Genomic DNA, 15,235 nt, shown 5'->3' with positions numbered 1-15,235 from the left:
GGCCAATAAGCCCAATAAGTTTTACTGTTTGCAAGTTCGGAATGGGATGGGCTTATCTAATAGTTAGGCTTATGGGCCTTACGCGAGCCCAATAAGCCCAATAAATCTTACTGTTTGCAAGTTGGGAATGGGTTGGGCTTGTGGATGTCCTGAGCCCATTTTTATGGAATTCTTTGTGGCTTAAGATTTAATAAAAACAAAATGACAAAATTGGGTAAAGCTAAAGGTGAATATTACAGTTTGTACCCTTCTTTCTCGTCAGTTCCCATCCGTGAAAACTCCCCAATTTCACTGATCAGAGGAATTTCCTACACGGTAGCTTCAAATTTTGGGGAATTTGCAAAACCCTAGCTTCATCCATCGGGATTTGAACACAACCTTGTTCCAGTTGGAGGCTACAATCTCAAAATTTGTGTAAATGAGTTCGGCAAAAAAGCATTACAAGGATAAATTTGCTCGTCACAAGTATAGCTTCAGTATCTGTAATTTCTGTTGTTTTATTTGATTCTTCCATGCTATAGTTTCTTCTGGCCGAGTTTTTGTTAGAAATTTTTGGGGAATGGTATTAATATGCCTCATTCGATGCATAATGTAACAGGGAGGAGAAAACTGAAGAACCAGAAACGCCAAAATACAGAGATCGAGCTAAAGAACGAAGAGAAGATCAGAATCCTGATTATGAATCCAGCGAGCTGGGTTTTCATGCGGTTGCACCTCCTGGGACTGTCGACATTCGGTTAGACCTGCTTCCTCCGTTTGCTCAATGCAATTTTCTTCTGTAATTTGCATGTTAAGTATTTTCTTCTTACTTTCTATGCTCATTTTTTTAGTGTTACTTCATTTTTTCCAGGGCGGCTGATGCACACAAGTTATCCATCGAGAAGAGCAAGTACCTTGGAGGTTCGTTCCAGTAGAATGAGGTTTTTCAGTTTGTGTTTTTTAACTTTGTAAAATTAGGAACTGTTCTTCCTTTGCATCCAATTCAGAATCGGGTGGATATATTTAAATTTGGGGTGGTGGTGGGGGGTGACTAATCAATAGTGTGTTCTACAAGTACAACTCGCCCTTTTCCCTCCTTGCTGGTCCATTAGCGATTGGAATGTGGCCTTTCAGAGGAGTTCTTAATCATTAATTATGCATTTGGAGTTGCTCGTACCTTGGTAATATTTATAGCTTTTTGGTTGAAGTCTAAACCAGGGGATATTCCCAAGCCATTATTATTGTTTTTACTTTATGTTCTATTAATTTTTTGAGCTGCTTTGATGCAGGGGACGTTGAGCATACCCACTTGGTGAAAGGTTTGGATTATGCTTTGCTCAATAAAGTAAGAAGTGAGATTGACAAGAAGCCAGATTCTGGGGGTGATGCTGAAGGGAAAGCTAGGTATCTTATTGCCACCGCCGCCACCCATTTGTCTCGATTGTTCATTTTTTAGAATACAGTTAAAGAACTTGATAATACTTGTCTTAGAATCTCTGTTCTTTTTGTGATTACTTCTCTATTTCATCTAATCCTCGCCTAATTTAGTTAAATATTTAGAAGATTAGAAGTTGATAACTTAATGATTTATGTGAGATAAGTGTGGCATTGTTCAAACTTTCCATTCTGTTTGGACTAGATGTCTTTTTCAGCATTCTCTTTTCTTTTATTGTAATGACCATTGATAATGATTTTCTGAATGCTGATATTGCAGTACACCCAAGGAAGATCAACAAGTGTTGTTTCGCACTGCAACAGCGAAGGTGTATTTTAATTCTCTAAATATTAAAATTCTGTTAAATAGTGTTTCTGTTTCTTTGAAGATTTTGGTCATGCTTCTGTGAGCTGTTTGTGCTAACGATCTGTGGCCGTTCTTCTGTATTTCAGTCAGTATACAAATGGATCGTCAAGCCCCAGACAGTTATTAAGTCAAATGAAACATTCCTTCCTGGTAGAACATCATTTATTTTTAACATGGTAATCAATGTTTTCCTTTTATCCTAGTTAGTTTGAATAAAGCTGTCTGAAGACATATCATGGCCCTTCCTCCATTTTATCTGGGGGCTCATTTCAGAAGTAACAGGGTTTTCTTTGGAACTTTACCCACATTATTGTTTGTTGATCTGTGGTTAGTATGTGCTCAGAGGCTTTCTTCAATTTTTACATGCATGAGATCATATGGATGGAATTGGTGCACATAGGTAAAATTGGACAAAGTTGAAGATCCAGTAATGTAATTTCAGATTGCACGAACAAGAGCGTAATTGCATTCAACAGAATGATTTTTAAAAAAATTATCTTATCAGTAAAAGAGAAAAAAAAAAAAACTCCATCTTTGTTAACCTGCACCACCGTGTTATGTGGATGTGTAATGAAGTACTAGAATTTAGAAATATTTAGTAGTGATCTTGATTGTCTGGAAGAGTACATAAAGGTGGCTGGTTTGTGATGCTAAATCTTAGAAACCACAACTCTCTACAATGGTATGATATTGTCCACTTTGAGCATAAGCTCTCATGACTTTGCTTTTGGTTTCCCAGAAAGGCCTCTCACACCAATGAAGATAGTGTTGCTTACTTATAAACCCATGATCTTCCTCTTAATTAGCCAACGAAGAACTACTCTTTCAATAATCCTCAACACATCCTTGTTTGGTAGAAGGGGCATGATCAATTTTTTATCCAGTGAAATTTATTCTCTCACTTGCTCGTGATGCTCTTACTGAATTTTACTCGACTACTTATCTGATATCTTATTCACAGGAGGGTGGATATTCTCATGATATTCCAACTACCTTGCATAGAAGTAAAGCCGACTGTCCAGTGCCAGAGGTTCATTTCTTCTTGATCTCTTGGTGAAATCCTTCTTTCCTCACATCATTTCCTCTGAAGTTTTGTACAATGCACCTAATTTTCATCATTGGTTTACTGGTGCAGGAAATGGTGACCGTCAATGTTGATGGTTCTGTACTAGATCGAATTGCTAAGATTATGTCGTATCTTCGTCTTGGATCCTCAGGGAAGGTTTTAAAGAAGAAAAAGAAGGATAAAGATGTAAAAGGTAATCCCTTTTCATTAATTAAATATCATAGGAAGCATGATTATTGTTCTTCAGTTTCTCTCATGCGAATGTAGGTTTGTAATGAACCGGATTATGTTTGAATAAAAGATTTTATTGTCGTACTTAGAGCATATACGTGCACATGGGCATAAAAAGTGCAAGCATTTAATGAATTTAGGCAAGCTAGTGGGATTTTGTTCATATCCCACCCCTGTTTTTACCTTTTAATTTACCGTTCTTTTTGTATTTTCTTTGCAGGGAAGATTTCAGCTATTGTTAATGAATATGTTGGAAACAACAAGCCATCAACACTCGATGCTGGTGTGCCAAAGAAGCAAACGGAAAGAGAGATGTTGCCCCCTCCACCTCCTCTCAAGAAAAATCAAATAGTTTTAAAGGAGAAGCAAGGACCCGTTGTTGCAAGAGTAGACGAAGATGATATTTTTGTCGGTGACGGCGTTGATTACACTGTTCCTGGTAAGGACCTGAGCCAGAGTCCTCTTTCAGAAGACATGGAAGAATCTCCTCGAAATAAGGAGAAACCTAGTTATTTCTCTGAACCTGCTTATGGTCCTGTCCCACCCTCTGGACCACCTCAGGAATGGCAAGAAGCAGTAAGTTGATCTTGTTCAACTCGTAGATTCGTAACAGCCTTTCAAATTGCAAGCTAATACAGAGTCATTGGATTCTTTGCTTGTTCCAGTTTTTAACCTTCTGTGTTCTTATCTGAGTTCAATGATGTTGCAGAATGGTTATGGGGTGATGCAACCTCAAGCGTTTCCTGCTGGTTACCAAGGAGAGTGGCAGGATTACCAGTATTCTGATCAACTGGCTTATTCTGAACAGTACCTTCAGCTCAACATGCAGGCGTATGATATGCAAACAGGAGTGCAACACGATCCCCACCTCATGACTCAAGAAGAGAAAGATAGGGGGTTAGGGTCGGTATTCAAGAGAGACGATCAGAGACTACAGCAACTGAGAGAGAGAGATGCACGAGAGAAGGATCCCAACTTCATATCAGAGAGTTATTCTGAATGTTATCCTGGATATCAAGAGTATAACCGTGAAATCGTGGACAGTGACGATGAAGATGACTTATCGAAAATGGACATGGGAGGCCGGGTAATTTCTTATCACTGCTTTAGGAACTGAGAGTACTTCAAGACCTTTATTTGAAAATATGTGGTTCTTTATAGTTGTCTGAATTAATTAATTCATTCTGAGTTCGTCTTTGATGAAAACCCAATCGTATCGGTTTAATGTACTGGGTTTGAATATTGACTTCGATATTCATATTTGTAGGCGAAGGGCCGCCTTCACCGATGGGACTTTGAGACAGAGGAGGAGTGGGCAAAGTACAATGAGCAGAAGGAAGCGATGCCAAAAGCTGCGTTCCAGTTCGGTGTGAAGATGCAAGATGGTCGTAAGACACGAAAGCAAAACAAGGACCAGAAACTCAACAATGAACTGCACAAGATCAACAGGATACTAGCAAAAAAGAAAATGGAGAAGGACATGGATGGGGATGATGATGATGATATACAACCGGGAAAGAAGATTAGAATTTGAGTTGATTTGGCAATGGGAATGGGATGATCCTTAAAAGAATATAGCTGGAAGGTATATAATTTTGAAAAAGGAAAATAAAGATGACACCACAAACTTGGTCTTAGTTTCTTTTAACCTTATTTAATCTCATTCTACAATTGTATCTTACACTTGCAAACATTCTATTTTGGTCGTTCTATTTCAAACTTTATTTTAGCTCAAATTTAAAAGTCATAAATTCAAATCTCTACTTTGTTTAATATTTTAACCCAAAAAAAGCAAATAAAGAAACTCCCACCTAGAAGAAAAAGTAGTACCAACATCTAACCCACCAACCACACCATACTTTAGTTGTTGAAGATTTATTAATATAACCAAGCAAATATAGAAAACAATAATTGTTCATTCTTAAACAAATACCACCAAACCAACCACTAGACTACTTAAATGTAATTGGTAATCATTACATAGGCACAATTTGAAGTGTGTTTTTGTTTCTTTTATTTATCTCAAGTAACTCAAGACAAAACCCAGATCAAATACTCCGCATCTGGAAGGGATAAGGAAAATGACAAAAACAAAGGCAAAGTCAATACTTTCTTACTCGAGAGAGTCCACATCCGTGTTTGCACGCGTGGATTTTTGGATTTCCAACCAGATCTTTTGCATAAACAGGCAGCAGCCGACGTTATTTTCAAAAGAAAAGTTGCCACCACCAACTCCAGAATGGCAACAAATGCAGCAGCAGCCTGTTGTATAAGAAAATCAGATTGATAAATGGTGGTACTGTAAATTTTAATAACCGACCACAAATCTAGTCTGGGAATCCCAGAAATCTTTGGTTTGCTTCAGCACCCTCGCTCGTTCTTCCGTCAGCCTCTCCTTCCAGTACCCTTTACACCTGAATAGAGTTGTTAAAACAATAAGTTGTATTTCATCATGCCAACTCAACTAAAATTTACTACATAGACATGTTTTTGTTGATACTTATTAAATAGAAGCATAATGGTGACGGAAAGGAAAGAGGTTCCGAGTTTTTAAACCTTCTTTTCAAAAGCATATCCAGTTCCATCATGTGCAATGCTTTAGGATATACCCCAGTCTGCATTAGAAACAAATAACAGTCATAATAGCTCGATTCTTTTGCTCAATAGAACCTCTAAATTTTCGTGGAGTAAAATATCTCACCAACATAAATGTTGTGTTGAGCGAGAGTAGAACATTCAAAAGGGATGAACTTTCTTAAACGATATCTAAGTAGTAGATAGAAGAAAAGGGAACTTAGATGAAATTCTGGATAACAGGTGACAGCAGATATTCTAAGCAAACAGGACAGAAGAAATTGTTATTTCTTGGTTTTAATTATTTTTTCACGACCTTCCTTCATGTACCTCTCTTTTCCTTTTGAATATGCAAGTGTTTCTCCATTTGGGGGAAAAACAGCTAAAGGATGTTGACTAATGGGCATGTAAATAGCAAGATTTTAAAAGCAAACTAGCATCAGAGAACATGTTTAAGCTAGGAAGAATTCAAGAACATGGTTGTATGAAGTAAAAAAACAAAAACATTGGAGATATTTCCACTTATCAAGTACTACATCAATTGTGGTTCATGACATTTAATGTTCTCCTGAATTTGTCTTTTTCTCAAACTTTTCAAATCTTAGTTGGTCATGAAGAATAATATAATTGCTTCAAATACCAAACACAAACCTCTCTACAAACAGGGCATTTAGACTCCGGGCTGGCAGCCTTTGGTCCATCACAGATCATTGCGGAAGCAGCTAAACAAACACACGATTTGCAGAAAAGATGACCACAACCCAAAGCATATGGATCAAATAGTGTATCCTGTAACATGATCGAACTTCAGAGGCTTATCAAATGAACTCCAAATACTACCATCCCTCTGGATTACAGCCAAGACCAGAAAACTTACCAAGCATATAGGGCAAGTAAGATCATATTCCAATTTCATAGAATCTGGAAGCATCAATGTCATTTTTGGTGTGTCATCGACATCAACATCGACATCAAAAGAAAAGTGAGTGGAGAATTCTGAGGGAGAATCTCCATGACCGGATCTTTTAAAATTCAAACAAAAAGCACCCAATTCTATAAGCCATGGTGATTGCAAAAGCTCAATATGTTCAGCTCGCATTTTCAACTTAAAGTTCTTTCCGTTTACAGAGCTATGCACCTGTAGTCGATTATTTAAGCACACAAAAATTATGTTCTTAAATTGTAAAAAACAAATTCCAATGTCAAATTCACAAATCTTCAAAATATTTATTTAGGCTGAAAATCACCTTATCGTATTTCTTAAGAATCTTTCTGATAGCAATAGCATTCATCGTAACATATTCAATCAGCATGCGGCCTTCTTGTATCATCGTCGTTTGATCAGTTTTAAAGCAATGAACCAATCGCGCCATGTATCTCTCAATTCCCCCAGCAACATGAAGATGAAGAAGATGTCTAACTCTCGTGCTGAAACACCCCGCAATATCCAAGGCTTCCCTCATCAACTCCGAAAAAAACAGCTGATCACACACTGCAAAGCCGAAATATTCAATTAATTTCAAAGTCCAACAACTGATTAGAGAGAACCAGCTAAGAAGTCGGAAGAAAACGACGTATTGACGATCTTACGAGGGCAAGACTTGCATTCACATTCATTGGTGCAAGAATCATTAAGTCTGCAAGTCCGACAACTCTTAAGAACCTTCTTCAGCCGCTTATACTCAACATGCGAACATTTGTCCAGGAACCACTCTCGATCTCCGTGCAAATATTCCATGAACGTCTCTCCGAATTTCATCTTTCACCTAATAGATAAAACTAAAAATAAAAAATAAAAAATAAAAACCCTAAAACACCTGAAAATTTAAGGGGAGATTCTGAGACCCATGGATTTTGGGGGAAAACAATAGGAATCAGCGACAAAAACAGAAATCGGGCAAAACAGAACCAGCATGCCAGAGTTCAACAAAACTCACCTCAAACTAGAAGGAGACCAACCGAATCGAAACTAAATAAGGAAGAAAAAGGCGTGTTCTCGGGTCTTGTTTTATTCGGTTTCTTGAAATTTCTCTTCAGCCAAACGGAGAATGGGAACGTTAAGAAGAGAAATCCGAGAAAATCGAAAGAGGAAACGAAAATCTTAGAGAGAAGGAGGGATGAGCAATGGAATTCGTTCGCCACAGAAAAGGAGAATTCGTTTCAAAGTAGAACGATGCCGCGCACTTTCAGCGGGTGCCGTGGTTGAAAATGGCGGCTGGTTACATGCAGAGTGCGGATTCCAAGTGTTCTATTGCTATTTCCCACTACGTTTTTTTACTGGTAGGTGGTTGAATGAAAAAGAAAAATCCAATTAATCCCTTTTTTCCATTTCGTAGAATAATATTTTTTATGTTAAATTACAAATTTATCCTCAAATACAAGTTTGGTAAGATTTCAATTTTTTTTTTAAATATTGCTCCGTTTTAAAATAAAAACAAAATATTTAGTTTTTTATTTTTGATTCTTGATTTTAAGCTTAAAAGATATTGATTTTGTTTATAGAAAAAAAAAATGTAATTAAATTGAACAGAACATACTGACACGTGTCTTGTGAAGAAAAAACTGACGTGTCACGTGGCTCCCCATCCCACATGTAGCCACGTGGACTTTCCTACATAACATTCTCTCTGTTTTTTTTTTTTTTAATTCTATTATTTGGTTCATCTTACAAAATCAAATGGTAGGTAGGTAAATATATTTTTTTTAATAAAATTTCAACATATAGATATTTTGATATCTTTATCTCTTTTTACCAAAATATGAATTATTCGTTAATTAATATTTTTCCAAATATTAATTTGGTAATTAAAACGTGGAATTTGCCAGATAACAAAGAACAATTTTTATTCCAAAAATTTTAAAAGAGGAGAGTTGGAAGAAGCGATGAAGGTTCTTTGACCAGTTGCCAAGTGGGCAGAAACAGTCAATCAAAGTCAAAACGAAACACGTGGAGGATTATGATTGGAGAGTGAAAGTACGGGTAAAACTGTGACAGTCACGTTTTTCCCACAGGCATCGCATCAGATGCTTCCGCCATTTTTTTTATATAATTAATTATGGAATTTCGTATTTGTCCAGTAAGGTTAGTTCCAACATGGATTTGTTCCGCAACGCAAAGGTGGTGCTGCTCCGAAGCCATACCAAGAAGTATTTGTTTGCCGACGAGGATGAGGAGTCCGTTACTCAGAGCCGAAACGGATGGACCAAGAATGCGAGATGGAGCGTTGAGTTTGTTAGGTTCTCTGATTCAATAATCCGGCTCAAGAGCTGCTACGGCAAGTACTTGACGGCATCGAACCAGCGGTTGTTTCTCGGAATGACCGGCATGAAGGTTCTGCAGACTCGTCCAGAGCGGTTGGACTCGTCGCATGAGTGGGAGCCGATCAAGGAACACTCGCTTGTGAGACTCAAAACGCAGTACGGTAGTTTCTTGAGAGGCAACGGCGGTGTTCCGCCGTGGCGGAACTCGGTCACTCACGATGCGCCACATCGTACCGTTACACAGGAATGGATTCTATGGAATGTTGAAGTTATTGAAACCGAGATTCAATCCTCCGTTCACAAAACCCTAGCTCAACCCGAACCCGACCTGTATTCAACATCATCTTCAGTTTCATTTGAATCTGCACGTCCTTCAACATCAGAGGTACGTTACTAAACTATTACCCCAAATTCAATTTGATTAACCCCAACTTTACACGATATGAATTTTCAGTCGACTAATTCTGGAGCCTTGAACACACTACCTAAACCGGAAGGGAGGAGGATATTTTACCAGATTGCTGATGACGATGGGAGGATGAAGATTCGAAGAGGCATATTTTATCAGACTGCTGATGACGAGTGGAGGATGAAGATTCAAAGAGGCACTCTTTGATCCAACAACTCAACTTTGAAAGTTGTTTTGGTTTTGAAATCTTCTAAACGTAAGAATCTTTGAACCCTTGCAAACCCTTTGATTTGAAAGGGTTCAAACAGAATGTATAGTTTAAACAATGGCACACTTATCTCGATATAATAACAACATAAACGTTCAAAATTTTGTCTATTAGTTAGTTCGTGCGAAACAAGAATACCCAATCAAAATTGAAAATTCAACGATCTATTAGACATAAAATTAAAAGTTTAGAAGTCTTCTTCTAAGCCAAATGTGATTCACACAGAAAATTAGTTGGAAAGGTTTTCATTAGTACCAATGAAATGGGGTATATGAACATGTTATACACTACACTGCAGTGTTGAGGAGGATGTACACAAGGATTATAAAGTTTCACAAACTCATCTCATCATCATCTAAGGGAAACCAGCAAGCACACCACCAAAAGAGGGTAAAAATAATGAATTGAGACAAAAACACTGCCAACAACTATAAAACTCAATATACATCCCCTCATCAGATGGATAAAAAAAGAAGAGAAAAGAAGGAACTTGTTATGTACCTGCTGCTAAATTACACTACACCTTCATCATAACCCACCAACCAACCTTTTATAAAGCTCAAGCTTTAAGGAGTGCATTAGAAAAACACATGGCAGAGCCTCAGATGGAAGAATCGAACAGCAAAACGCCCGAGGAAAAACTAACCTCCCTCCCTCACCCCATTTTAATCGAAAAGGAAAAGGGAAAACAAAAACTATATATCACTGAATTCCTATTAACTACAAACTCAATAGTAGCTTTGTTGTTTCTTCATACGCACCTCTCATTCGCATATTCTATGTTTCTTCCACAATTGACGAAGTGGGACTTCATATGGCTCATGTATTGGTAGACGGTCGCTATGTTCAGTTATATATTTTCACAGGTTTCTCGTATGTGGCACGGTTCTGCAAAACATTTATGAGAATTCGGTCGTTACAATATGAAACGTCACTGTATAAGATTGATTATACCTAAATCTAACATATAAAAAACCTGTCTACAGTACATCATAACCATAAAGATGGTTAAAGATTCTCACATGATTGACAGCATAAGACCTCTTGGGAGTGGTGTCTGAATGCTCTAACCCAAGGTACTGTTCCCAAGCACCATAAATGTCTCTCCTCTGCATAGTATATTTGTACAGATTCAAAACAATCAGTTCATTCTTTAAAGGGTAACACCCAATCAAACAATTGAGAACCTTATAGTTTTACAGTTAAAGCAGGAAGTACCTGAAACCGATTGGAGACAACGTCGGAATCCTGCAGATATTCTGGCCGCCCCAGGGAGAAAAATGCAAACTTCCACTGGGGAAATGAAGTTGGAAAAGAAAATAGAATTATGCACCAAAATAAATTGCAATGGAAAAGAAAAGGGAATGCACAGCAGAAACCAGGTTCAAGAGCTTACATTGGAGAACTCCTCATCTGGAACTTGAAGTTTCTTCTGTATGCGAACTTTCACATCAGCCAAAGTCTCACCTTCATGAATGACCAAGAAAAAAGGTTCTCCAAAATTCTGAACTTGCTGTTGGATAAACAACGCATTTTAAAAGGTGTGATATAAGAAAGCATTAAGAAGCCGGAATAATCAAATGGCTGGAAGCTATTTCAGAAAACTCCAGAGGAATATCAATTTCATACCATTTGGTTTTGTGCCGTCTCTTTGCTGAAGTGGTACACATGAATCAAACGATCCTGAGGACCAAGGTTTTTCTCCTCTTCAGGAATCTGATATTCACATCAGAAACAATAGAAGCTTAGCAACAAGTTTAACACTAATAACAACCGATTTCATACTCTCATGGTTAAAGCAAATCACCAAAAACCCTCAACAAAGGGTATGATGATGTGTCTGACCTCAAATAATATGGACAAAAAGAAAACAATCATTAGAAATAATTGTCATGGCGAAAACACTGACCTCCTCCACACGCAGTGTCCAGTATTGGTCATTTATATTCTCAATTCTTTCATTATGTGGAAAGATCTGTGAAAATGAATCATAGTTACAATTAAAAGCATAGAAAAAATAATATAATCAAGGCCTTAAATATATATATTGTAAAAAGATACAATCTCGTATGAAATGACGAAACAAGGGGGAGACCCCCCTCACTCACAATAGGAATTACATGAGACCTTTCCAATTGGAAAGGAAAGTGCAAGCTAGAACATTTACACCAAGTCACAACTGTAATGGCTATAGCATCAAAAGAATCTATGAAAAGAGAGGTCTTTGTCTTGAAATATTTTTCTGTTTTTTTCTTGCAGCAAATTCCAGAAGAAGGCTCATATAAATTTCTCCCAAATCATATTTTTCTCCGTTTTGAAGGGGCGTAAGACAGGAGAAGATTGGGATCTTCTGGAAGGACCGGGTGCCAGTTGAAGAAGGATAAAATTCCCAAAGGCCTCATTTACAAGAGACCATGAGATGACTTTGAGATTAAGAATGCTGCATAGAGCACTACTGTGGAGGCCAAGCCATGAAAGGCAGTCTTCTTTGTAACTTTGAGATTGAGAATGCTGCATAGAAAGGATAAAGCCAAGAAAGGCCCTCATTTATAGAATATTCTATCATGAATCAGAGAGCAATGTTTCATAATGGATTTCCAAGGACCCTTGGTTGTTCTAAGGGAATTTCTGCCTTGTTTGTTGTTGAGAGGGGTGGTCCCATATTTAAGATCAATAACCTTCCTCCAGAAAGCCGTTGTTTCACTTTGATGGGTTTTAATGGGGCAGAGCTAGCTTGGTGGGGTAAATATCAACATCAACTACAGACTATTTACAAGAAAATAGCAAAAAATACTTTATTAAAAGTTCCCTAACAAGTAGATGAAGATCTCATAAGAACTGAATCCAAGAGAAACTATTAAATCCAAAATCAAGCATATCATTACCTTATAGATCTTATGATAGAAAACTTCTAGTAATCTAAGTTCCGCATCTGGATGAGATAACTCAACCTGTAAGGTGTAATAAAATAAAATCAATAACGAAAGTGAAGGATTGTAAATGAATCGAGGAATAATAACAGAAGACAACGAGATGGTGTTTTCTGCCTATCAAAACTTTGATCTTCCTGCTTCTATAAGTAATAATTGAAAGAAGTACCTTTGTTTTAAGTAAATTAATAACATCGCCAACGGTACTCTGTTTAGGTAATCTAATATTGTGAATAACCACCTGAACAATATAAACAAAATGTTTCAAAGCCTGACGACAACCTGAAAAAGAAAATTTGTGCCACAAGCAATTCGTACCTCATCTTTTGTGGAATGATGAAAAGCAACCTTCAGATTTTTCAGACCTTGCAATTCTGGAAGGGGAATGTCCAGGACTTCATAATACAATATATCAGACATCTGTCAACATGTAACCCAGATTTCAGCCCCAAATCATGCAAATGGGCAAACAAGAATACAGAATTAAAATCCAGAAAAAAAAAAAAATACCTGGTTATAATGTACTAACATATCTGACAAATGATCTACACCCCGATATTTGATAGGCTGTGGCTTAGGTTGCTGAGAATAGCAATTATGTGCAGTCAATCTGATTTTGGATGGATCGTCCAGTCCAATTCGTTCTGCCAACTTTTCTACAACTTCATCATAAGTTTGAACTTTCGACCTATAGAAAGAGAAGTTATGCACATTGAACTGAGCCAACTTTGAATGATCTCAATTGAAACAAGAAAAATTCAGGTGGAATTACTTACAGTTCTATACAAAAGTCATCCTCCTTGGGTTTTTCTAGAGTTCGAAAATGAACAACCTAGAATGCAAAAAACCACATACAAGCATCAACAATGCATATCACCATCATTTTACAAATCGATCTCAAGCAAGTACCATTACACGACTGATAATCAAAGGCTCTATGCGTTCTCAAAGACGTAAAACAGTTATTTGCAAACTACTTCATAAGTGGCTTTGTGATTCGATGTTAAGTTCGTGTCTTCTCCGTGGATACTTATTGATTTCTTTCTTTCCACAGATTTCAAAAGAAAGCCATAACAGATTTTTCTGTAGCAGGGCTTTTGCCTTCTTAAAGGAGTGGTACGTTAAGGACATGTCCAATAAATCCTTTACCTCTCTGGGGCAAGTGAGATGTTCAAAAATTCTAAGCGTACGTGCATGCATAAATAAGTGCCTTTGTGATTCGTTGTCTTTCTTGTATAATGGGCACCAACCTGGAAATAGAGTTATGTAGTACATTCTTTTTTGTAGATTTTTACTCGAGCTAATGGCTTTATGTGCTATTTCCCAAAGGAAACATTCATTGAAGAGGGAATGTCAATTGGATGAGTTAATAACTCCAATAGACAAAGTAGAATCTACTTGGCCAACTGAAAAGCCATCTGAAAAACTTCCTACTCCAATAGGCATCCAATAGACAAAGTAGAATTTATGAGGTTTACAAATGAGAAATTTTAAAGAGAATCAAAAGTTCTCTCCTTCAAGCGCCCTTTAACATAGTATCAACAAAAAGTTATCTCCTTCAAGCGCCTTTTAACATAGTATCGATAGAAAGTTCTCTCCTTCAAGCGCCTTTAACATAGTATCAATAAAAAGTTCTCACCACACTGAAACCCTAACTTCAATTGAGTTTCATGATTGTAATTGAACGGCCCTAGTCATAATCTCATAGTTTCATTTCTTATCCCCAAAAGGAAAAAACTAATTTGTGGATCCAATATCTTCAATGTTGACAATAATGCAAAATTTTAATTTGCGTCCATTATGTGCCAAAATGTTAAGAGCATATCAGCATCCCATTTTATCCTACATGACAAGTAACCTAAGTTGAGGGTTGATTGTTCATAACAAAATGAAAAACCCTAGTGCAATAGATTATGGATAGCGATGTCATCCATTCAGGATTTGTACCTGACGATTATGTACATACTCCAAAAATGAAGGAACATCGGGGTACTTGCATTCTTCGCTATCAATAGGGGATTTCTGAAAGCAAATAATGTCCCCGTCCTCAATCTGAAGAAAAAAAAAAACAAAGTGGTGACAAATGAGCGGCACTTATATGAGCAAATGCAATAATAAGAGCAATAAGCTGATACCTACCTGACTTAGTCGAAATGAAGTCCTTTTATCTAGATGTTCACACATGACACAAGGCTCAAACTTTATTTCCTGAAGATCAACCAATGAATTTTTTAATAAGAATTGTCTATAAATAAATGTGGTTACTTGGAACAACAAAATTTGAGGAAAGAAAAGGCAGAACATATCATGAACATACCTCAAAAAGTTCAATCTCTTGATCAGGATCAAAGCCTGCCATTTTATTTAGTTTATCCAAAATTTCAACAGGCTTTGTTGTACTCTTCATAAAAAGCCTACCTACATATCTGGCATGACAAAAAAAAAAAAAAAAAAAAAGGGAAATATGTCATTATCCAGAATCAGACGTCAACAATTATCCACTCACGGGAAGACACAACATATACCTCAGCTCTCCTTTCTCAGGATCATAAAGCTTGAAGAAAAGAAGAATATCGTCTTTATTTTTCTCAGGTGGAATAATAGGATGTAAATCCTGAAGCATGGAAACAAATTATTGCAGGGTTAGCAGATATTGTACATTCAATGTGTACACAGGCGTTTCCAACATGCCCCCCCCCCCCCCCCCCCCCCCCCC

At 37.2% G+C, this 15,235-nt stretch overlaps 4 protein-coding genes across 10 annotated transcripts in view; 2 read left to right on the top strand and 2 right to left on the bottom strand.

Moving 5' to 3' along the window:
• Positions 1 to 259: 259 nt before the first annotated feature.
• Positions 260 to 4,757, top strand: LOC111442281 (suppressor of mec-8 and unc-52 protein homolog 2-like). Of its 3 annotated transcripts, none has more exons than XM_023079611.1 (11): positions 260 to 465; positions 599 to 736; positions 851 to 900; positions 1,269 to 1,383; positions 1,694 to 1,742; positions 1,867 to 1,956; positions 2,742 to 2,810; positions 2,916 to 3,039; positions 3,298 to 3,653; positions 3,787 to 4,164; positions 4,345 to 4,757. In XM_023079611.1, the coding sequence occupies exons 1-11, from the start codon at positions 419 to 421 to the stop codon at positions 4,609 to 4,611; spliced, it is 1,683 nt and encodes a 560-aa protein (XP_022935379.1). In that variant the 5' UTR covers positions 260 to 418; the 3' UTR covers positions 4,612 to 4,757. The 3 variants fall into 3 exon arrangements, with proteins under 3 accessions (XP_022935379.1, XP_022935380.1, XP_022935381.1); XM_023079612.1 differs by having other exon boundaries at positions 261 to 482; positions 851 to 1,160; positions 1,269 to 1,546; positions 1,600 to 1,742; positions 1,867 to 1,930; XM_023079613.1 differs by lacking the exon at positions 260 to 465 and adding an exon at positions 987 to 1,160 and having other exon boundaries at positions 695 to 736; positions 1,269 to 1,546; positions 1,600 to 1,742; positions 1,867 to 1,930.
• A 179-nt stretch (positions 4,758 to 4,936) lies between these two features.
• On the bottom strand, positions 4,937 to 7,930 carry LOC111442419 (probable E3 ubiquitin-protein ligase BAH1-like). Of its 4 annotated transcripts, none has more exons than XM_023079827.1 (8): positions 7,589 to 7,930; positions 7,257 to 7,417; positions 6,899 to 7,143; positions 6,529 to 6,789; positions 6,303 to 6,440; positions 5,634 to 5,692; positions 5,398 to 5,491; positions 4,937 to 5,339 (listed from the first exon to the last, which is right to left on the bottom strand). In XM_023079827.1, exons 2-8 carry the CDS (start codon positions 7,408 to 7,410, stop codon positions 5,109 to 5,111), a joined length of 1,182 nt encoding a protein of 393 aa, XP_022935595.1. In that variant the 5' UTR covers positions 7,411 to 7,417; positions 7,589 to 7,930; the 3' UTR covers positions 4,937 to 5,108. The 4 variants fall into 4 exon arrangements, with proteins under 4 accessions (XP_022935595.1, XP_022935594.1, XP_022935592.1 ...); XM_023079826.1 differs by having other exon boundaries at positions 7,242 to 7,430; positions 7,589 to 7,929; XM_023079824.1 differs by having other exon boundaries at positions 4,942 to 5,339; positions 7,242 to 7,417; positions 7,589 to 7,929.
• A 766-nt stretch (positions 7,931 to 8,696) lies between these two features.
• On the top strand, positions 8,697 to 9,676 carry LOC111441849. 2 transcript variants are annotated; one of them, XM_023079008.1, is made up of 2 exons: positions 8,697 to 9,296; positions 9,405 to 9,676. In XM_023079008.1, the coding sequence occupies exons 1-2, from the start codon at positions 8,746 to 8,748 to the stop codon at positions 9,526 to 9,528; spliced, it is 675 nt and encodes a 224-aa protein (XP_022934776.1). In that variant the 5' UTR covers positions 8,697 to 8,745; the 3' UTR covers positions 9,529 to 9,676. The 2 variants fall into 2 exon arrangements, with proteins under 2 accessions (XP_022934776.1, XP_022934775.1); XM_023079007.1 differs by having other exon boundaries at positions 8,697 to 9,297; positions 9,367 to 9,676.
• Positions 9,677 to 9,818: 142 nt separating this feature from the next.
• Positions 9,819 to 15,235, bottom strand: part of LOC111441848 (ubiquitin carboxyl-terminal hydrolase 12) — a 19,272-nt gene continuing 13,855 nt past the window's right edge. Inside the window, exons 18-32 of the mRNA XM_023079006.1 lie at positions 15,045 to 15,133; positions 14,837 to 14,945; positions 14,659 to 14,727; positions 14,467 to 14,571; positions 13,296 to 13,351; positions 13,030 to 13,207; positions 12,838 to 12,939; positions 12,689 to 12,760; positions 12,475 to 12,540; positions 11,499 to 11,564; positions 11,219 to 11,305; positions 10,986 to 11,102; positions 10,808 to 10,882; positions 10,612 to 10,698; positions 9,819 to 10,477 (exon numbers count right to left, since the gene is read on the bottom strand). Of these exons, the coding sequence (XP_022934774.1) occupies positions 10,436 to 10,477; positions 10,612 to 10,698; positions 10,808 to 10,882; positions 10,986 to 11,102; positions 11,219 to 11,305; positions 11,499 to 11,564; positions 12,475 to 12,540; positions 12,689 to 12,760; positions 12,838 to 12,939; positions 13,030 to 13,207; positions 13,296 to 13,351; positions 14,467 to 14,571; positions 14,659 to 14,727; positions 14,837 to 14,945; positions 15,045 to 15,133 (1,320 nt within the window). The 3' untranslated portion in view covers positions 9,819 to 10,435. The remainder of the gene's footprint in view (positions 10,478 to 10,611; positions 10,699 to 10,807; positions 10,883 to 10,985; positions 11,103 to 11,218; positions 11,306 to 11,498; positions 11,565 to 12,474; positions 12,541 to 12,688; positions 12,761 to 12,837; positions 12,940 to 13,029; positions 13,208 to 13,295; positions 13,352 to 14,466; positions 14,572 to 14,658; positions 14,728 to 14,836; positions 14,946 to 15,044; positions 15,134 to 15,235) is intronic.

Source organism: Cucurbita moschata, unplaced genomic scaffold (genome assembly GCF_002738365.1).
Source record: "Cucurbita moschata cultivar Rifu unplaced genomic scaffold, Cmos_1.0 Cmo_Scf00004, whole genome shotgun sequence".
NCBI lineage: Eukaryota > Viridiplantae > Streptophyta > Magnoliopsida > Cucurbitales > Cucurbitaceae > Cucurbita > Cucurbita moschata.
Note: the sequence above shows the minus strand (reverse complement) of the source record. Positions and strands in the feature narration are given on the sequence as shown.